The following is a 23,988-nucleotide window of genomic DNA, read 5'->3' as shown; positions in this document are numbered from 1 at the left end:
AAAGATTTTCAGTTTTTAACATCTGAGCATTTTTCCAAGAACAATAATATAACAAAAGATAATACAAATAAAAGTACCGAAATGAGTTCAGGACAAACTTATTCAAAGCCTCAATAGACTTTTGTTGATCAGAACATCAATGCCACCATCACTAAGATGCAGCCTTCACATAGCTGGGAATTAAAATTGCCTACGGGCAAAACAAAACATCATAAAACACAGACCAAAACTTACCATAATAGTGGTTACAACAACTGTTCTGTTTTCAATAGCTGCTGTGTCATTGCCAAGTGTGGGTACATCTTGAATCAAGACTAATTTATCCATATCATTCCAGTATCCAACCTGCCAAATAGAAAAAAATCTTGAAAGCACATTTTAGAAGAGTTTTCTCTAGTTCTTATTGGAACAATGAGAATTATTAATAAGAAAACAAAACAAATTTATGAAGCACACACAAAAAAATGTGTTTGGAAGTTTTCTTAATTGATGATGAGCCAGTTTTCCTAATGTTAATAATACTACTTACTTACACATTTGCCAACTTTACAATTTATTAATACACTCATGGACTAGCTAAGACATTGAGAATGAATGGGTTCAAAAAGGAATACGGATACAGATGGAATGCCATTTTGTTCTGATGCTCTTGTAGTGAAATTGATTGGAAACTTCTATACTTAGTTTACATGATTTTTATCAATAATGTTACAGATTTTATAGTAAGGAGAATAGATTTACATGGGGCACATGTACAGGATGTTTTAAAAACATAGATTTGTGTATTTTAAAGCAATATAGAAATAGTTTTTTGGTTTCATATGTACAGGATGTTTTAAAAACATAGATTTGTGTATTTTAAAGCAATATAGAAATAGTTTTTTGGTTTCATATGTACAGGATGTTTTAAAAACATAAATTTGTGTATTTTAAAGCAATATAGAAATAGTTTTTTGGTTTCATATAACCTAGCCTCTAGATAAACTAGAGGCTAGTTTATCATTTCTAAAATGCTAAATATATCAAATGTTAATGATTATTTAATATTTTCACTTTTGAAAATTTTAAATTTGTATTTTTAAAATTTCAAATCCTTATATTACTCGTTTAGACTCGAAGCAAACTCTTTTCCATAAAATATATTAAGTAATTAGTTAAGCACTATACAATGTTACAAACTAAAATGGGATTCTACTGGAAATTTAGGATTCTTTTCAGAATGCAGACTACTTCTTTACTGCTTGCTCCCTGAAAGACACTGTAATCAATGCTTTAATAAAAAATGCATCTTAAAGTTTATACACACAGCAAATATAAAGGTAGGTGCAATTACAAGTCCATATACTTTACTATTATGGTACATATATTTTACTGTTATGCTACATACACCCAAATGACTGTTCATTTAATGCTTGCCAAACTTCTTTCAAGGTAAGTGAAACCCAAGTAAGATGGTAGGCACTGAGAGAGGGGATCAGAGGGCAGACAGACTGAAACTACAATCACAGACAACTAGCCAATCTGATCACATGGACCACAGCCTTGTCTAACTCAATGAAACTAAGCCATGCCATATGGGGCCACCCAAACCAGACGGATCATGGTGGAGAGGTCTGACAGAATGTGGTTCACTGGAGAAGGGAATGGAAAACCACTTCAGTATTCTTGCCTTGAGAACCCCATGAACAGTATAAAAAGGCAAAAAATAAGACACTGAAAGATGAACTCCCCAGGTAGATAGGTGCCCAATATGCCACTGGAGATAAGTGGAGAAATAACTGCAGAAAGAATGGAGATGGAGCCACAGCAAAAACAACACCCTGTTGTGAATGGGACTGGTGATATAAGCAAGGTTTGATGCTGTAAGGAGCAATATTGCATAGGAACCTGGAATATAAGGCCCATGAATCAAGGCAAATTTGTAGTGGTCAAACAGGAGATGACAAGAGTGAACATCGACATTCTAGGAATCAGAGAACTAAGACGGACTGGAATGGGTGAATTTTACTCAGATGACCATTATATCTACTACTGTGGGCAGGAATCCCATAGAAGAAATGGAGTAGCCATCATTGTCAACAAGAGAGTCCAAATGCAGTACGTGGATGCAATCTCAAAAACAACAGAATGATCTCTGTTCATTTCCAAGGCAAACCATTCAATACCACGGTAATCCAAGTCTATGCCCTGACCAGTAACGCTGAAGAAGCTGAAGTTGAACGGTTCTATGAAGACCTACAAGACCTTCTAGAACTAACACCCAAAAAAGATGTCCTTTTCATTATAGGGAAGTGGGATGCAAAAGTAGAAAGTCAAGAAACACCTGGAGTAACAGACAAATTTGGCCTTGGAGTATGGAATGAAGGAGGGCAAAGGCTAATAGAGTTCTATCAAGAGAACTCACTAGTCATAGCAAACACCCTCTTCCAACAACACAAGAGAAGACTCTACACGTGGACATCACCAGATGGTCGACACCGAACTCAGATTGATTATATCCTTTGCAGCCAAAGATGGAGAAGCTCTATACAGTCAGCAGAAACAAGACTGGGAGCTGACTGTGGCTCGGATCATGAACTCCTTATTGCCAAATTCAGACTGAAATTGAAGAAAGTGGAGAAAACCACTAGACCATTCAGGTATGACCTAAATCAAATCCCTTATGACTATACAGTAGAAGTGAGAAATAGATTTAAGGGACTAGATCTGATAGAGTGCCTGATGAACTATGGATGGAGGTTTGTGACATTGTACAGGAGACAGGAATCAAGACCATCCCCAAGGAAAAGAAATTCAAAAAAAGCAAAATGGCTGTCTGGGGAGGCCTTACAAATAGCTGTGAAAACAAGGGAAGCAAAATGGAAAGGAGAAAAGGAAAGATATACCCATTTGAATGTAGAGTTCCAAAAAAATAGCAATCAATGCAAAGAAATAGAGGAAAACAATAGAATGGGAAAGACTAGAGATCTCTTCAACATAATTAGAGATACCAAGGGAACATTTCATGCAAAGATGGGCTCAATAAAGGACAAAAATGGTGGGGACCTAACAGAAGCAGAAGATATTAAGAAGAGGTGGCAAGAATACAAAGAACTGTACAAAAAAGATCTTCTTGGCCCAGATAAGGAAGATGGTGTGATAATTCACCTACAGCCAAACATCCTGGAATGTGAAGTCAAGTGGGCCTTAGGAAGCATCACTACGAACAAAGTAGTAGGGGTGATGGAATCCCAGTTGAGCTCTTTCAAATCTTCAAAGACAATGCTGTGAAAGTGCTGCACTCAATGTGCCAGCAAATTTGGAAAACTCAGCAGTGGCCACAGGACTGGAAAAGGTCAATTTTCATTCCAATCCCAAAGAAAGGCGATGCCAAAGAATGCTCAAACTACCGCACAATTGCACTCATCTCACACGCTAGTAAAGTAATACTCAAAATTCTCCAAGCCAGGCTTCAGCAATACGTGAACCATGAACTTCCAGATGGTTTTAGAAAAGGCAGAGGAACCAGAGATCAAATTGCCAACATCCGCTGGATCATCGAAAAAGCAAAAGAGTTCCATAAAAAACATCTATTTCTGCTTTATTGACTATGCCAAAGCCTTTGACTGTGTGGATCACAACAAACTGTGGAAAATTCTGAAAAAGATGGGAATACCAGACCACCTGACCTACCTCTTGAGAAATCTGTATGCAGGTCAGGAAGCAACAGTTAGAACTGGACATGGAACAACAGACTGGTTCCAAACAGGAAAAGGAGTACATCAAGGCTGTATATTGTCACCCTGCTTATTTAACTTCTATGCAGAGTACATCATGAGAAATGCTGGACTGGAGGAAGCACAAGCTGGAATCAAAATTGCCAGGAGAAATATCAATAACCTCAGATATAGAGATGACAGCACTCTTATGGCAGAAAGTGAAGAATTAAAGAGCCTCTTGATGAAAGTGAAAGAGGAGAGTGAAAAAGTTGGTTTAAAGCTCAGCATTCAGAAAACGAAGATCATGGCATCCGGTCCCATCACTTCATGGGAAATAGATGAGGAAACAGTGGAAACATTGGCTGACTTTATTTTGGGGAGCTCCAAAATCACTGCAGATGGTTATTGCAGCAGTGAAATTCAAAGACGCTTACTCTTGAAAGGATAGTTATGACCAACCTAGACACCAACCTGTACTAAAAAGCAGACACATTACTTTGCCAACAAAGGTCCTTCTAGTCAAGACTATGTGTTTTCCAGTGGTCATGTATGGATGTGAGAGTTGGACTATAAAGAAAGCTGAGTGCCGAAGAATTGATGCTTTTGAACTGTGGTGTTGGAGAAGATTCTTGAGAGTCCCTTGGACTGCAGGGAGATCCAACCAGTTCATCCTAAAAGAGATCAGTCCTGGGTGTTTACTGGAAGGACTGATATTGAAAATGAAACTCCAATACTTTGGCCACCTGATGTGAAGAACGACTCATTGGAAAAGACCCTTATGATGGGAAAGATTGAGGGCAGGAGGAGAAGGGGACGACAGAGGATGAGATGGTTAGAAGGCATCATCGACTCGATGGACATGGGTTTGAGTGAATTCCAGGAGTTGGTGATGGACAGGGAGGCCTGGCGTGCTGCAGTTTATGGGGTCGCAAAGAGTCGGACACAACTGAGCGACTGAACTGAACTGAAACTTTTTTCTTGTATTTCCAGATGCAGTTGATAAAACTCATGTTTTCAATGAAATGTATGCAATTGATCACAGGGAAGCCTGGTTTCCTCCAGTCCATGGGGTCACAAAGAGTCAGACACAATTGAGCAACTGAACAGCAACAACAAATTGCTCACTGGTCTCTATTCACTGTTTGTTCTAATATGTTTTAAAAGTCTTGTTTCCTTCAAATTTTTACTGTCATGTTAGTATTTGTGAACATATTAAAATAAAATAAGCATTAGCATATAAAAAAGAAACACTATATTATTTATAAATATTGCATATATAATTAACAGAATATAGAAAAAATAATTTTTATTAATGTTTTTCTACATTGCTTAATTTGATCCAAAATTATGAGTATAAATCAATTCAGCAGTTATTTTTAATTGCCCATATGAATTTGAAAGTGAAAGTGAAAGTCGCTCAGTTGTGTCTGACCCTTTGCAACCCAGGCCAGAATTCTCTAGGCTAGAATACTGGAGTGGGTAGCCTTTCCCTCTTCCAGAGGATCTTCCCAACTCAGGCATCAAACCCAGGTCTCCCACATTGCGGGCAGATTCTTTACCATCTGAGCCACAAGGGAAGCCCAAGAATACTGGAGTGGTTGCCCCATCCCCTCTTCAATGAATCTTCCCAACCCAGGAATTGAACTGGGGTCTCCTGCATTGCAGTTGGATTCTTTATAGACTGAGCTCTCAGGGAATTTGTGCTAACACATTTAATATCAGTGAAAAATTTAATTAAAACAAAATAAATGTACCTTTGAGAACTATCCTCTCCTCAACTTCTACATGCACTTAAAAAATAATTTAAAAAGCATGTCAGTTGCTTCCTGTTAATTTTCCTTTGCACATGATAGTTGGCAACATAAAAATAGGTTTCACAGTTTAGTATTCCATTAAAATGCAGCCACCTTCCAGATTTCAGCAGCCCATTCTCTGGGAAAGCAAATTTTCTTTGTTAATGGGTTAACGAGGCGCGGGCAGCTGCTACCAGCGCACCTTGGAGTGGGCGGCTGTGACTGGCCACTTAGGCACGGCCGAGAGGAGCTACCCTCTGTCCAGGGTCAGGGGCAGAAGCTGGGAGGACCCCATGCCCAAAGGGCGGCGGCCAAGAGGAGTTACCCCATGTCTGAGGTCAGGGGTAGCGGCCGAGAGTGCCAGGCTGCGATGGCGCAGGAACGGCTGAGAAGAGCTACCCAAGTCAAGATCAGGGGCGGCAGCTGAGAGGAGCTACCCCACTTTCGAGGTCAGAGGTGGCGGCCGGGAGGAGCTACCTCATGCCCCCATGCCCGAGGCCAGGGGTGGCAGCCGGGAGGACCAACTCCACGTCCAAGGAGTGGTGGCTGCGTGGGTGCAGGAGGGCCTAGAGGAGCTATCCCATGTTGAAGGTCAGGAAGGGCGGCAGTGAGGAGATACCCCTCGTCCAAGGTAAGGAGCAGTGGTTGCACTTCGCTGGAGCAGCCGTGAAGAGATACCCCACACACAAGGTAAGAGAAACCCAAGTAAGATGGTACGTGTTGCAAGGGGGCATCAGAGGGCAGACACACTGAAACCATACTCACAGGAAACTAGTCAATCTAATCACACTAGGACCACAGCCTTGTCTAACTCAATGAAACTAAGCCATGCCCATGGGGCAACCCAAGATGGGCGGGCCACGGTGGAAAGATCTGACAGAATGTGGTCCACTGGAGAAGGGAATGGCAAACCAATATTCTTGCCTTGAGAACCCCATGAACAGTAAAGCTGAAACTCCAGTACTTTGGCCACCTCATATGAAGAGTTGACTTACTGGAAAAGACTCTGATGCTGGGAGGGATTGGGGGCAGGAGGAGAAGGGGACAACAGAGGATGAGATGGCTGGATGGCATCACTGACTAGATGGATGTGAATCTGAGTGAACTTTGGGAGCTGGTGATGGACAGGGAGGCCTGGCATGCTGCGATTCATGGGGTCACAAAGAGTCGGACACAACTGAATGACTGAACTGAACTGAATGAGTTCCCACAACATAAAAACTATAGCTCTGAGACACATTATGGAGAGTTTTCAGATGTTGACAAGACCTTGACATTTTGTATTTAAGGACAACCTGTGGGAGATCAGCCCTGGGATTTCTTTGGAAGGAATGATGCTTGGCAGGGAAGCTTACATGTTGCAGTCCATGGGGTTGCAAAAAGTCAGACATGACTGAGTGATTGAACAGCAGCAACAACAATAGCACTGTAATTTTCTCACCAGGAAAAGGGAGAAAATAGTACTCCATTACAGGCTCATTGTGAGGATTAAATTGCACCAAGTCCAGTGCTTGGAACATAGCAGGCATTTGATAAATTGTAACTATCACTACTATATTAACACAGGAAAGTATATTTGGAAAAGTTTTTTTTAACATCCAAGTGTTGAAACAGATAATTTTTAGTTAAGTTGAATTTATCTTTCTTAAGCATCTTAGCTAATGCTAGAGAAAAGGAATGTTAAAAAGTTATATGTTAGGTATAAAAAGTTTATAGTCAATTTCTGTGGTGGAATTGTATCGCTCCAATATATAAAGCACTTTTTGGATGTTGAGAATATTGCTGATGCTTATGATGCTTAGTCACATCAAAAGATCAGCAACTATCTTCTGAAATCCAAAAGTCTATCACCAGCAGCTTTCTGAACAACCTCTCTGGTCCCTCAGTTGAAGTCCTTAGGTATCTCTCTCTCTCTCAACCTAACAGTAATCTTAATAATATTATCTTCCATCAGCTCTTTTCTTTGAATGTTTATTTCAGGAACATCTAGCCTTCTATTATATGACTATCCATTATAAGTAGTTTTCTTGTTCTCTCTCTAATGGTTTCAGAAATGACTACATGAAAATGAATAAGTCTCTTACTTACATTGTGCGCTTTCCTGAAGAGTATATTATGGGTTTTCTGGGATTCTTTTTGTTAAGCCTTTAAAAAATTGCTTTTATTTTGGATAAGGAATATAAACAGTGGGTAAATAGTTCATTTCAGCTTTGATATACCATTAAACATCAATCATATGACACAAGAATTTATTTCAGCATGAATTACCAAGAAAGTATTACTTGTAAGTGCAGATGACCCTTATCAACACAGGTTTGAACTGCTCAGGTCCACTTTTACACGGATTCTTTTCACAGGAAATACCACAATACTACACAATCTGTGTTGGTTGAAGCCTCAGATGTGGAACCGCAGCAGTGGAGGAACCACATATATGGAGGGCCCATTATAATTTTGGCACAGATTTTTGACTGTGTGGAGAGTCAGATCCCCTAAATCCCACTTTGTTCAAGGGTTAGCCATACTCACAATTTTTTAAAAATGTAGACTATCCAGCTATATTTCACTTATAAGATTTTAAAAATGTCAAAAGCAAACTAAGAAAACAGTTCAAGTGTGGCTCACCTTTCTAGGTCCTGTGCTCTTTAGTTCAAACACATCCATTGTGTAATTGACCCTACGTCCATAGTGGTCAAATTGAACATTTCCTGTTAGTCCTTGAATTTGAACCTATGAATGAAAAATAAAATCTACACATGTAATCATTTGCCATTTTACTTACAGAAATCTTTACTTCATCTGCTAGGCTTATGACTACGCATGGGTGTGGAACTATAGTCTGTAAGCAACTCACTAAAAAAGTCATGGAGTATTTGAGCTACTGGGATAGAATTGGATAGAACCAATACAGTATTGTAAAGTAATTAGCCTCCAATTAAAATAAATAAATTTAAATTAAAAAATAATTGGATAGAGGAATATCAAAGAAATATATAAGCGATTCTGTTATGTACTTGAAAGATAAATATTTTTTTTATTATGGCATTTCCACTGTACTTCTTCAATTTTGAAATATTATCTATAAGAATAGAAACATGGTTTCCTTTTTAGTTACTTTTCAGTTTTATCTACACATCCACATAATAAATAACCCTGATAACCACAGCAGATCATATTTCTCCTTGCTAATGTTAAACTTAAAATATTCAGAAAAATAAACATATTTTTGAAAATATTCGTGTACTTTATTCCAAATCCTTTTAATTCATTTAAACTTATGTTCTGAACCTGTGGCATTTCAGAACATTTAAAATGTATTACTAAAAATACACACATATTACAGTAATCATTTGAAAAACAGTGTTAGTATAACTACAAAAGACTAAAATAAATACTTAATCCAAGGTTACAAGACAATTTGAAGGTCTATTGAGGCAGTCAGTAGATTAGTAGACTAAGACTGTATGCCAAATATTTCAGGTTCTTCCTCATTCTGGGTCCACGGTGGGCTTGTTCTTTTTGGACACTTTTTGGTTAGCTAGGTGTCTGTGACTCTTTCTGACAAAAGCGTTGTTAACAGATGTAATGAGTGCTAAAGCATTTTATTTATTTATTTTACTTTACAATATTGTATTGGTTTTGCCATACATCAACATGAATCTGCCACAGGGATACACTAGAAACCTCCCTACAACTCTTTTCCTTTTGTTACATTCAAGATGGTAGCGGCTATGTCAGCTTGTGTCCCTGAGTGATTATAAAAAGCAGAGTGTCCCTACTAATCTGATGTGTGTCTGTGAGTGTGAAATCCTCTTTTGTTGTTTTAAGCCACTGAAGCCTGGGGTTGTTTATTACTGTTACATAACCTAGCTTATCCTGGCTAACCATCTACATAACATATAAACACCAGTATTCTATCTAGTGGGCTTCTGAGGTGGCTCAGTGGTAAATTAGCTGTCTGCCAAACAGGAGACGGGGGTTCGATTCCTTTGTTGGGAAGATCCCCTGGAGGGAGAAATGGCAAACCATTCCAGTATTCTTGCCTGGGAAATTCCATGGACAAAGGATTCTGGCAGACTACAGTCCATGGGTTCACAAAGAGTTGGGCATGACTTAGCTACTAAACCACTACCTCCACCATTCTATCCAGTATCCTATGTAGAAATGTCTCAGAAATGATAATGGCTCAATATATTAAAATGGAAATTGTAATATATCGGTATTTGCCAATAGATTATTTTGTTTTCCTGAAAACTCCATTTAAAAAGGACAATGAAATAAATTGAAGGCTTCCCAGGTTGTTCTAGTGGTAAAGAACCTGCCTGCCAATGCAGGAAACATAAGAAATGCAGGGTTGGGAAGATACCCTGGAGGAGGGCATGGAAACCCACTCTAGTATTCTTGCCTGGAGAATCCCATGGACACTGGAGCCTGGCAGGCTGCAGTCCATAGGGCTGCAAAGAGTTGGACACAACAGAAGTGACTTAGCACACATGCATGTGTGAAACAAACTGAACATAAATAAAATTGTGAGTTACCTGTTTGAGTGTCCTCTCCATGTCAATTCCCTGGCCCCATGGAGCAGCTGGATTTGCCAGACAATCTCCAGCATTTCCTCTCCTGGAAATATCAATTTTCTGTCTTCTGAGACTTCGGAATGTTTCAGCCATCACGAGGACTCCATCATAAGTCAGAGCAGATGTATACTAACAAAATTAAAGTAAATATAATGGTAAAATGTTAAATTCTTATCAATCCTTAGGATTTGCCTGGGGACTATGTGGGTTTATCTTTGGCTGCAAAGACTCAATATGCCAGCAAATTTGGAAAACTCAGCAGTGGCCACAGGACTGGAAAAGGTCAGTTTTCATTCCAATCCCAAAGAAAGGCGATGCCAAAGAATGCTCAAACTACTGCACAATTGCACTCATCTCACACGCTGGTAAAGTAATGCTCAAAATTCTCCAAGCCAGGCTTCAGCAATACGTGAACCATGAATTTCCAGATGTTTAAGCTGGTTTTAGAAAAGGCAGAGGAACCAGAGATCAAATTGCCAACATCCGCTGGATCATAGAAAAAGCAAGAGAGTTCCAGAAAAAACATCTATTTCTGCTTTATTGACTATGCCAAAGCCTTTGACTGTGTGGATCACAATAAACTGTGGAAAATTCTGAAAGAGATGGGAATACCAGACCACCTGACCTACCTCTTGAGAAATCTGTATGCAGGTCAGGAAGCAACAGTTAGAACTGGACATGGAACAACAGATTGGTTCCAAATAGGAAAAGGAGTACGTCAAGGCTGTATATTGTCACCCTGCTTATTTAACTTCTATGCAGAGTACATCATGAGAAATGCTGGGCTGGAAGAAGCACAAGCTGGAATCAAGATTGCCAGGAGAAATATCAATAACCTCAGATATGCAGATGACACCACCCTTATGGCAGAAAGTGAAGAGGAACTAAAAAGCCTCTTGATGAAAATGAAAGAGGAGAGTGGAAAAAGTTGGTTTAAAGCTCAACATTCAGAAAATGAAGATCATGGCATCTGGTCCCATCACTTCATGGGAAATAGACGGGGAAGCAGTGGAAAGAGTGGCAGACTTTATTTTTTTGGGTTCCAAAATCACTGCAGATGGTGACTGCAGCCATGAAATTAAAAGATACTCACTCCTTGGCAGGAAAATTATGACCAACCTAGATAGCATACTGAAAAGCAGAGACATTACTTTGCCAACAAAGGTCCATCTAGTCAAGGCTGTGCTTTTTCCAGTGGTCATGTATGGATGTGAGAGTTGGACTGTGAAGAAAGCTGAGCGCCGAAGAATTGATGCTTTTGAACTGTGGTGTTGGAGAAGACTCTTGAGAGTCCCTTAGACTGCTAAAGGAGATTAGTCCTGGGTGTTCTTTGGAAGGACTGATGCTAAAGCTGAAACTCCAGTACTTTGGCCACCTCATGCGAAGAGTTGACTCATTGGAAAAGACCCTGAGGTTGGGAGGGGTTGGGGGCAGGAGGAAAAGGGGACAACAGAGGATGAGATGGCTGGATGGCATCCCCGACTTGATGGACGTGAGTTTGAGTGAACTCTGGGAGTTGATGATGGACAGGGAGGCCTGGCATGCTGCAATTCATGGGATCACAAAGAGTCAGACATGAATGAGCGACTGAACTGACTGACTGATGTGGGTTTATGACATAAAGTACCATGCAGTCTGAAAAGCAGATAAATTACTGCCCTTAATTTAACTTCCCCTTAAATTAAATTACTTTATTTTAACTTTAATTAATTTCCTCTAGCTACAGAAATTTCTGCTTTTGCTTTATTACAAAGACTGTATATCAGTTCTTACCACTATGATTTTAAAAAGGAGAAAATACACTCTGTAAAATAGAAATTCTATTGCACAGTTTTCCATCAGTTGGGAGAAGCAAGCCCTCTAGGTGAGGTCTTTCTATTGTGTCCAAGTAGAAACAGCTAATGTATTTTTTTTAAAAGGTCTAAATGCAGTATTTCCACAATCTACCTTGCAGTCTCTTGCTGTGGGTGAGCCTCAGGAGGGCTGGGATATCCCACTCTTTCCTTCTCTCAATGTCCATTAGGTTTTCTTTAGATTTCATATATGCTTCTTGACTTAAAGTGTATATCTCTGTCTAGTTTTTCAGAAGAAAGAATGGGAATGCTTATTGTTACTTTAAATATAGGGTACCAGAAGTAGCATCTACTTATTTACCAAATGTATATACACGTTGCTAAATAAACGTGAGTACTGTTATGCCCATGCCTGCAGAGTGTGCTTAGGAAGGTTAGATCATTTCTCTAAGTTTCTATTGTAACATAGGATCAAAGTGGAGAAATGAAATATAGATCATCTGTTTCCTGATGATCTCCTGTGCTTCTCTTTGAGAAAAAAGAAATAATCTCAGGAAAAGATTATTAAGGTTAACAGAGAAAATGAAGAAAAACTGAGAAGAAAATGTGGTTTGTTTAATCTGAAAATTAAGAGAACAGGGAATACTTGTAAAGTCTGTTTACAGAATTCCTAATCATATGAAAAATATCGTACAATTTTCTTGAAGTGTGGCAGAGCATCAACCACTGATCATGATGAAAAACTACATTTTCTCTTTCAAGAATTTCATATATGCACAATTCTATATGATTAACACATTCTGAGCTTATACTAAGGGTAGTTTTGTGACATGGAACATGGGAGATGATCTTGATTTGCTGTTTATAAATTAAGAAAAATCATTAGAAATTTAAATTGTAGAAAGTAAACTTAGGCAATATGACTATTAAGTATAGCAATCAGTTTTCCAGGGAAGGACTGAGATATGGATAAGATAAAGAATACAAACTCTAACAAAGAACTTTTCAATGGTAAAGAATTTAATTAAAGCTTCATCAGAAAGATTTATATATGACATATAAATTATAAGTCTTGCTATATATTCTTCAAGGATATGAAAAAAATGGACTTAAAGATAAGCATACACACTCATAATTGGAGTGGCATGGTTGATGAAAATTAAGAAACTTAACCAAAAATGGGTATACCTCCTCCCCTGCCTGGACCAGCATACTTTGTGTAGAGAAAGCCATCAAATCATCTTTTTGGATGGCAAGAAAATAAAAACAAGCATTGATGAATAAAGAAAAAAAAAAGCAATGCTAGCATTTTAGGATCAAGAGAGAAAAAAAGAAAGCTATTGTTGCTTTTCTAAATGGGAGAAAAAAGCTGAGAAGATATGACACCAAAAAAGCAAAAGCACTTGCTGTGTTTAAAAAGTCCATTCATTTTTATGAAACAAGTGAACTACAAAAGAGAACAGATATCGTACAGACTGGAGCAGAGCAAAGTGGATATTTAGCCAGTGGCAAAGCCTTTTGACAGCTCATAGAGCTGATAAATTGAAAGAAGCAGTAGTTAAAATTGGTTTACTTTTTAAAAGGATTTCATTATTTTATATGTGTCCTATTGTGCTAAAGTCCAATAAATCATATTTATGGGCACATGTGCCCATAAATTTCTAGATGGCATTTAGAAATTCTTATTAAACATACTCTTTATTTTGGAGGTAAGGCAGCACTTCTCTGGTAGCTCAGATGGTAAAGAATCTGCCTAAAATGAGGGAGATCTAGGTTCGATCCCTGGGTTGGGAAGATCTCCTGGAGAAGGAAATGGCAATCTGCTCCAGTATTCTTGCCTGGAGAATTCCATGGGCTGAGGAGTCTGGTGGGCTACAGTCCATGGGATGGCAAAGAGTTGGACATGACTGAGCAACTAACACTAACTGAAACTAAGTGTTGACCTAGAGCTATTTATTGCTTTAGGCAGTGATTAGAATGATGGGATGAATTCTGTTTATCAAAGATTGTATACAAAAAGGTATACTTTGGTGGAATCATAGTGCAGTAACAGGGGTCTAGGTTTTGAGAAGAAAGAACTACATGAATTCTAATTCTATTCATACTTTTAAGGAAATGTGTAGTATGTTTTCCGGTTACAAAGCACAAAACAGAACAAAATAAAATAAAATAATTACTATTTTCTGTGTAGTTGTGAGGATAAAATTTCATATTAAATCTGAGAGTTCTTTGAAAAGTGTGCTAGACACTGGCTAGGAACAGTGACAACTACATGTGTGTGAAGTCACTTCAGTCCTGTGCTACTCTTTGCAACCCCGTAAACTGTAGCCCACTAGGCTCCTCTGACCATGGGATTCTCTAGGCGAGAATGCTGGAGTGGGTGGCCATTTCCTCCTACTGGGAATCTTTCTGACCCAGGGATCAAACTCATGTGTCTAATGTTTCCTGCATGGGCAGGAAGGATCTTTACCACTAGTGCCACATGGGAAGCCTACACAGATGTCCCAAATGTGTAGTGTTAAAGTCCTGTCTAGTGTTCCTGAGTGAAAGAAGGCTGTGATGTGCTTTATAGAAAAAATATATGTTCAATAAGGTTTGTTCAGGCTTGAGTTATGGTGCTACTGACTGTGAATTCAATTAATATTAATTGATCGACAATATCTTAAATAACATATGTTCAAACAGAAACACACATATAACAAAGTGTAAGTGTTGATTGGTTGACAAAACTGTTGTACCTAACTTTGTAATTTTCCCTAGAAGTAAAGGCTCAATATTCGCTCATTCAGTGTTCATGGCAGCTCTATAGAATGTAACTACCATAAATAATAAGAACTGACTACATGTATTTATTAAATGGTCACTGGATACCTAGCATACTAAGACAGCTGTGAAAGATAAAACAAAGTGCCCAAAGCTATGACATAGATAAGTCTGGTTGGAGATTATCAAATAGTACACCTTGTGATAGGCTAAAGGCAAGAGAGGGAAGGAATAACCACACCAGTATATCTGGACAGAAGGACCACAGTGGACAAATATTATTACATATTATCACTGGAAAAAACAAAAAACAAAAAAACAGTTACAAGGAACTACAACACACTGCCAAGAAGTTTGAAGCCCATTATAGATACTAAAACTCTAAGGATAACAAGGACTTGAAGAAATGGTTTACAGAAGAAATGCTGAGATTAAAAAAATAGCTGAAAAATATGTGAGGAAGAAAGAGAAGAAAGAGAAGGGCAAAACTGTCTCTACATACACTGATGAAGAATGAGAAGAACATGCTGTAAAGGAAATTATTCAGATGAGTTTGGAAGGAAGCTTGATGCTTGTTTTTCCTTGTGTGTTAGTATTTGAAATAATTGAGCCTTTGGGATAATTTTCCTCTAAGCCAGCTTGAAGAAAAAGCAGACTGAACGACTTCTTAAGTTTCTTTTTATCTTGAAGGTATTTTTGCTTTTTAATATGCTTCCATAGACTGGTTCCAAATAGGAAAAGGAGTACATCAAGGCTGTATATTGTCACCCTGCTTATTTAACTTCTATGCAGAGTACATCATGAGAAATGCTGGACTGGAAGAAACACAAGCTGGAATCAAGATTGCCGGGAGAAATATCAATAACCTCAGATATGCAGATGACACCACTCTTATGGCAGAAAGTGAAGAGGAACTAAGAAGCCTCTTGATGAAAGTGAAAGTGGAGAGTGAAAAAGTTGGCTTAAAGCTCAACATTCAGAAAATGAAGATCATGGCATCCGGTTCCATCACTTCATGGGAAATAGATGGGGAAGCAGTGGAAACAGTGTCAGACTTTATTTTTGGGGGGCTCCAAAATCACTGCAGATGATGACTGCAGCCATGAAATTAAAAGACGCTTACTCCTTGGAAGGAAAGTTATGACCAACCTAGATAGCGTATTCAAAAACAGAGACATTACTTGCCAACAAAGGTCCGTCTAGTCAATGCTATGGTTTTTCCTGTGGTCATGTATGGATGTGAGAGTTGTACTGTGAAGAAAGCTGAGCGCCGAAGAATTGATGCTTTTGAACTGTGGTGTTGGAGAAGACTCTTGAGAGTCCCTTGGACTGCAAGGAGATACAACCAGTCCATTCTGAAGAAGATCAGTCCTGGGATTTCTTTGGAAGGAATGATGCTAAAGCTGAAACTCCAGTACTTTGGCCACCTCATGCGAAGAGTTGACTCACTGGAAAAGACTCTGATGCTGGGAGGGATTGGGAGCAGGAGGAGAAGGGGACGACAGAGGATGAGACGGCTGGATGGCATCACTGACTCAATGGACATGAGTCTGAGTGAACCCCGGAAGTTGGTGATGGACAGGGAGGCCTGGCGTGCTGCGATTCATGGGGTCGCAAAGAGTCGGACACGACTGAGTAACTGAACTGAACTGAAGCTTGCAAAGTGGTGCAATATAGTGGACAATGTACTTGTCTAAGGCTCAAGGAGTTCACAACTTATTCCTGGGCAAACATTTCACAAATCTGGTCCTTGACTCAAGGACAATCAATTAACATACCATTTAATATCTTGCATTTAGAAATCTGTAAAATCAGAGGGTGGACTATAGTGCTTGACACATAGTGGATACTCATTAAATGCTTTCTTTTGAAAGTAATGAAAATGGTATGACTAGCTAAACTGCTGTACTACACAGAGGAAATTGACAAAGCTGGAAGAACTGAGATTCTCTTCCATAGATTATAGTTTTCTAGGCTTGAATTTCCAAATTATGTTTGAAACTTTTTACCTGAATACACTGTCAATGAGAGATTAGTAAAAGTTGTTTAAATGATGATGTCTTATTATCAGTTCAGTTCAGTTCAGTCGCTCAGTCATGTCCGACTCTTTACAGTCCCATGGACTGCAGCACACCAGGCCTCCCTGTCCATCACCAACTCCTGGAGTTTACTCAAACTCATGCCCATTGAGTCAGATGGCATTACCGACTCAATATATTATTATGGAGAAGCTCAAAACCACTAAGTTAGAGTTTAAGAAACATTATGCCATTATCTACATGATATCGAAGGAATTTAGCTTTTCAGGAGAGAAAAAAATGTGCTTATGATCAGAAATTTATCATAAATTTGCAAATATCAATAACATACTTCTGCAATGTCTGTCAGATAAAATTAAACAATCTGACATTTTACTGTTAATTTGAAAGAGGAATTTTGCAGAAGCTATATATTTTACATTTTTTTTTTTTTACCACTTTCCTTACTTATTGTAAATCATTTTGCAAATATAGTTGTTTTCTGAGTGGAATAGTTACTAGTAGTTATTCACATTTGAAATAATTTTAAAAATATATAATTTATTCAGGGACATTCATATGCAAATTAATAATAATAATAAACTAGTTGAGCAAATGGCTAACATCTCCTCCATAAAATATAAAAATTTAGAAAATATTGATTTGTGTGACAAATAGTGACAAAATATTTCTGCCCCATGCCACACTGTGCCTGACAAAATATTACTAGAAGAACTGCATAATGAACTTTCTACCTTAAATTTTATAAAGTACTAAAAATACATAAGATAAAAACAAACAAATACCTTTGGAGGTGTCTCAGATCCTGGATATTCTCTCTGATCTAATTTCTTCCAGCGATCCATTAATTTGGTCACCATAGGTGTGTTAAAATCTACCAACTGGAATCCTGTAACATTGGCTCCACCGTGTATAAATCTCTCAAGAGAAATATCCTTGAATCCCTATAAAAATCAGTATGACAGTTTATTAAGCTTAGTTAATTATTGGAGTTAATAGCTAACATTTTGGCTCCTCAATGTTAACATGAATTGATAACCAATATTATTTAAAAGTGGTGGCTTTAAACAACTGAAAGATTATGTAAATATTGACATAATAACAATTATGTCAATTTAGCTGTTAAACTCTGTCATTCAAAATCTAATGCATGACACCACATCAACACCAAAAAAGACAAAAATCACGTGATCATCTCCACAGATATAGAAAAAAAAAATTTGACAAAATTCACCATCTACTCATGATAAATATTCCCATCAAAGTGGATATAATGGAAACATATATCAATATAATAAAAGCTATTTGTGACAAACCCACAGTCAACATAATATTCAATGGTGAAAAGCTGAAAGCCTTCTCGCTAAAATTTGGAATAAAACAAAGATGCCCACTGTCACCTCTTCTATTCAACATACTTTTGAAAGTCCTAGCCACAGCAATTAGACAAGAAAAAGAAACAAAATTTTATTCAAATTGATAGGGAAAAGGTAAAGTTGTTATTATCTGCAGATGACATGATATTATATATAGAAAACTCTAAAGATTCCACAGAAAAACTACTAGAACTGATAAAAAATTTAACATGGTAATAGGATACAAGATTAACATACAGAAATCTGCTGAATTTTTAACACTAATAATACATATCAGAAAGTGAATGTAAAACAATTATTAGATACATCAAAAAAACTTAAAATACCTAGGCATAAACTTCACCACAGAGGTGAAAGACTTAAATGCTAAGATCTATAAAACAATGATAAAGGAAACTGAAGATGATTCAAAGAAATAGAAAAATAACCCATGCCTTTAGATTGGAAGAGTTAATACTATTAAAATGGCCAACTACCTAAAGTAATATACAGATTTAATGAGATCCTTATCAGATAACTATGACATTTTTCACAGAACTAGAATGAATAATCCTAAAATTTATATGGAGCCATAAAAGACCCAGAATTAAAAAGCAATCTTGAAGAAAAAGAACAATGGTGGAGGCCTAACTGAATCATACTTCAGATAGTAATATAAAGCTACAGTAATCAAAACAGCATGATCTTGGCACAAAAACAGACATATGGGTTAATGGAACAGAATAGAGAACCCAGAAAAAATCCAACACAACCTACAGTCAGTTAATCTTCAATGAGGGAGGCAAGACTACATAATGGAGAAAAGGAAGTCAATCTCTTCAGCAAGTGGTTTGGGAAAGCTGGACAGCTGCATATAAATCAATGATATAAGAACATGTCCTCACACCATACATAAATATAAACTCAGAATGGCTTAAAGATTTAAATACAAGACCTGATGCCATATAACTCCCAGAAGAAAACATAGGCAAAACCATCTCTGACATAAATTGAGCACTATTCCCTTGGTCAGCTTCCCAAAGCCAAAAAAATAAAAGCAAAGATAAACAAATTGGAACTAATCAAATTTAAAAACTTTTGAGCAGCAAAGGAAATCATGAACAAAATAAAAAGGCAACCTACAGGGTGGAAGAAAATATTTGCAAATGATGTGACTGAGAAGGACTTAATACAAGTGCTCATACAGCTTAATATCATAAAGACAAACAACCCAATCAAAAAAAAAAAATGGGCAGAAGAATTATATTGACATTTTTCCAAAGAAGACATTCAGATGGTCAAAAAGCACATGAAAAATGCTCAACATTGCTTATCATTAGAGAAATGCAAATCAAAATCACAATGAGGGATCACCTCACACAAGTCAAAATAGACATCTTCAAAAACTCTACAAATAATAAATGCTGGTAAGGATGTGGAGGAAAGGGAGCCCTCTGACACTGTTTGATGGGAATGTAAATTGGTATAACCACTACCGAGAACAGTATGGCAGTTCCTTAAAAAACTAAAAATAGAGTTGCCATATGATTCAGCAGTTCTACTCTTGGGCATGTATCTGGAGAAAATTCTAATTTGAAAAGACATCTGCACACCAGTGTTCATGGTAGCACTATTTACAATAGCCAAGACATGGAAACAACCTAAATGTTCATCAACAAATGAGTGAATAAAGAAGATATGGCATATACACATTATGAAATATTGCTCAACCCTAATATAATGAATGCATGCAGCAACATGGATGGGCCTAGAGATTATCATATTAAATGAATTGTCAGACAGAGAAGGACAAATATCATATGATATCACTTGTATGTGGAATTAGAATAAAATAATACAAATTAATTCGTTTACAAAACAGACTTAACAGACACAGGAAGCAAATTTCTGTTTATTAAAGGGGGAGAGGTGGGAAGGATAAATTAAGAATTTGGGATTAACAAATATATACTACTACATACAAAATAGATAAACAATATGCAAAGGAATCCCAGGGCTGATCTTCTTCAGAATGGATTGGTTGGATCTTCTTGCAGTCCAACAGACTCAAGAGTCTTCTCCAACAACACAGTTCAAAAGCATCAATTCTTCAGCACTCAGCCTTCTTCACAGTCCAACTCTCACATCCATACATAACCACTGGAGAAACCATAGCCTTGACTAGACGGACCTTTGTTGGCAAAGTAATGTCTCTGCTTTTCAATATGCTATCTAGGTTGGACATAACTTTCCTTCCAAGGAGTAAGCGTCTTTTAATTTCATGGCTGCAGTCACCATCTGCAGTGATTTTGGAGCCCCCCAAAATAAAGTCTGCCACTGTTTCCACTGTTTCCCCATCTATTTCCCATGAAGTGATGGGACTGGATGCCATGATCTTCATTTTCTGAATGTTGAGCTTTAAGCCAACTTTTTCACTCTCCACTTTCACTTTCATCAAGAGGCTTTTGAGTTCCTCTTCACTTTCTGCCATAAGGGTGGTGTCATCTGCATATCTGAGGTTATTGATATTTCTCCCGGCAGCGCCAAAGAATTGATGCTTTCGAACTGTGGTGTTGGAGAAGACTCTTGAGAGTCCCTTGGACTGCAAGGAGATCCAACCAGCCCATTCTGAAGAAGATCAGCCCTGGGATTTCTTTGGAGGGAATGATGCTAAAGCTGAAACTCCAGTACTTTGGCCACCTCATGCGAAGAGTTGACTCATTGGAAAAGACTCTGATGCTGAGAAGGATTGGGGGCAGGAGGAGAAGGGGATGACAGAGGATGAGATGGCTGGATGGCATCATTGACTTGATGGAAGTGAGTCTGAGTGAACTCCGGGAGTTGGTGATGGACAGGGAGGCCTGGTGTGCTGAGATTCATGGAGTTGCAAAGAGTGGGACACGACTGAGCAACTGAACTGAACTGAACATATATAATAGGGAACTACATTCAATATTTTTTAATAATCTATAATGGAAAATAATCTGAAAAAGAATATATATATAAATACATATATACACACACATGAGTATGTGTATAACTGAATAACTTTTCTCTACATCTGAAACTAACTCATTACAAATCAAGTATATTTCAATTAAAAAATATAACACATGAGAAAAAGATATAAATGTTTCTAGTTTAGTTCAACTGAATTTAACAAGTATCAGTATTTCTGAAATGCCTCTGAGTGCCTTTTATGAAGCATGGAGGAGGATTCAGGAGATGAATGAAATGCATCAAATATAAGACACCTAAGCAGATACGTGTCTTATGTGAAAATGTGTCTTATATTAAGATTTTATGGTACTCTGAGTCTGTGATGTGTAACACTTCACGGAGGTCCAGCTTAGTTACAAAGTGGTTTAAAAGAAGATAGAGATAGTACTTTAAGACAAAAAGGGTGAAAGCTTTGATTATATCAGTCACTACAGCCCTCATAGTTCTGGGAAATGGCAGTGGATAAGAGAGCAATAAGCCATTTATGTGTGGTAGGGAAAAATACAAGTCCCAGCAGGTGGAGCGAGGAAGGTGGACAGGAAGGTGTCACCTCATTTGGTTCAGAGGAAGTTAACTAAGTTAAACAAATTCTGGAAAAAAGTTATTTATTTTCTAGCTATATCTTTCTCTCATCTATCTGTTTATCACTCATTTCTCTCTCTCTCTATCTTTTATATATGTATTCCATACCTGGCTCTATTTTTCCGTTAGAAATTTGAGGTAACTTATCACAACACACACCCAATTTTGTAAACAAACAATTATAGGAAAAATACAAAAAGTATACTACAAAAGTGAATTATTATAACCAAAGATATTAACTCAGGCAAAAGTAAACCACACACCCACAGAGTTTGAAGCATCTGCACTTGCTTTCCTGTTTGTCCCCTTTAGGTATTTAGGAAATCTTTTTTTAAGTGTGAATTTGATTCAGTAGTCTTGAGAAAAAGTTTATCTTTTTCCTTTTTTTGGTCAACATAAATTATGCAGCAGTGACCCTACAGTTATAGTAGAAATCAAGGAGAAGAGGAAGACCTAGTGTTACTTATCCTGTTGCATGTGTCTCAGCCATGATTTTGGAAACTTCTCTGTTTTTTTATTTTAATAACAAAGAGGAATTTCTTACTAGCCAATATATACATGTTACTGTCTGGTTACTGGCAACTAAGGGACAATGAAAGACCCAGAGTGTGTATTCATAGTTAATATTAATGCTGGGCTGATTATGTATCAGGCATTGTGGTAAGCACATTCCACTGATTATCAATCTAATTCTCACAACAAACTTATGAGATATATCCTATCTTACAAATAAGGAAGCCACATGTCAGTGGGTTAAAGCAAAACTATTCAAGATCTCCCAGCAAATACATATTAGAACCAAAAGATTCTCAACTTTGCCTTTTAAAAATTATGTTCTTGTGTATTTTTTTCATTTTTTTAAGTTCTTTAAAATTTTTTTTCCTTTATTTTATTTTTTTAACTTTACAATATTGTATTGGTTTTGCCATATATCAACATGAATCCGCCACAGGTATACACATATTTTTACACAAATATGTGTTTTCCCTTGAAGATATAGGGCTTCCCTTGTGGCTCAGCTGGTAAAGAATCCGCCTGCAATGTGGGAGACCTGGGTTCGATACCTGGGTTGTGAAGATCCCCTGGAGAAGGGAATGGCTACCCACTCCAGTATTCTGGCCTGGAGAATTCCATGGACTGTAAAGAGTTGGGCACGACTGAGTAACTTTCACTTTCACTTTTCATGTGTTTTCAATTTTGATATTTATCATAATATTCCTAGGAGAGGCAGGGAGATACTGTAGAAAGCAATCCAGGCTCTGACTCCCATTTCTGTAACTTTCTAGCCTTAGGTTTCCCACATGCAAAATAAGAATGATAATGCTAATACAGCTAGCACATGTGGTTTGAGTTTAGTAAATAATGACTATTGTTAATTAATTAAGTCAATAAATATTATTTCATGTCAATTATATGCTAGCTGATTTGACAGTTCATCAGTAATATTCTCATTTTACTGGGAAGAAAAATAGACACCAGAAATCAAATATATGATTTTGAAACTGGAAAAACACTATCAATCTCTAGCTAGTTAAATGTCAGTTGAACATTTGTTCATAAAGAAGAAGATAGGGCAGACCCAGAGATAGGCAAATAATTTCAATTTTCCAAAAGCTACAGTGATTCAACTATTGCATTAGTTGCTAACTGATAACATTATTATTTTATTTTAGGGGTTGGTGAAATAGAGTACCTGCCAAGTTTTTTTTTTTTTTTTTTTGATAGAGTTTTCCCACAGGTACAATACATACAGGCGAAGCTGCAGCCTTCAGAAAAATCATGTGATGTAAAGCCTGACTGATAAATAATAGTTTACATTTCTCTGATTCCATTCTGTTGTTATGCTGAAGGTAAAGGAAAAAAGATTACCACATCTGATTATAAGCTTCTTTTAGATATAATCTAAAGAATAGTAGGTGACTCAGTTAACTTTAGCTGTGTCTATTTGAGTATAGGCAATATTTTTTCTTTCATATTTTAAACTAATTTCATATAGAAGATCGATAGGCTATAGACTGGAAAGCAGTTTTCATGGAAGGTTACTTTGATGACTAAGTAAGTTTTAGTTTTTAAGGACATGATATTGTGGAACTGTGGAACAAACAGTTTCCAGCACAAACTGTGGAAAATTCTTCAATAGATTGGAATACCAGACCACCTTACCTGCTTCTTGAGAAATCTGTATGCAGGTCTAGAAGCAACAGTTAGAACTGGACATGGAACAACAGGCAGGTTCAAAATTGGGAAAGGAGTACATCAAGGCTGTATATTGTCACCCTGCTTATTTAACTTATATACAGAGTACATAATGAGAAATGCTGGACTGGATGAAGGACAAGCTGGAATCAAGATTGCTGGGAGAAATATCTATAACCTCAGATATGCAAA

At 37.5% G+C, this 23,988-nt stretch overlaps 1 protein-coding gene across 5 annotated transcripts in view; it reads right to left on the bottom strand.

Annotated features, from left to right (window-relative positions):
• GRIA4 (glutamate ionotropic receptor AMPA type subunit 4) overlaps positions 1–23,988 on the bottom strand; it is a 686,576-nt gene that overhangs the window by 74,911 nt on the left and 587,677 nt on the right. For all 5 annotated transcript variants that reach the window (XM_070384351.1, XM_070384348.1, XM_070384349.1 and 2 more), the window contains exons 7-10: positions 17,449–17,607; positions 10,030–10,197; positions 8,117–8,221; positions 235–345 (exon numbers count right to left, since the gene is read on the bottom strand). In XM_070384351.1, the coding sequence (XP_070240452.1) occupies positions 235–345; positions 8,117–8,221; positions 10,030–10,197; positions 17,449–17,607 (543 nt within the window). The remainder of the gene's footprint in view (positions 1–234; positions 346–8,116; positions 8,222–10,029; positions 10,198–17,448; positions 17,608–23,988) is intronic.

Source organism: Bos mutus, chromosome 15, assembly GCF_027580195.1.
Source record: "Bos mutus isolate GX-2022 chromosome 15, NWIPB_WYAK_1.1, whole genome shotgun sequence".
Lineage (NCBI taxonomy): Eukaryota > Metazoa > Chordata > Mammalia > Artiodactyla > Bovidae > Bos > Bos mutus.
This window is presented reverse-complemented; position numbering and strand designations above follow the sequence as displayed.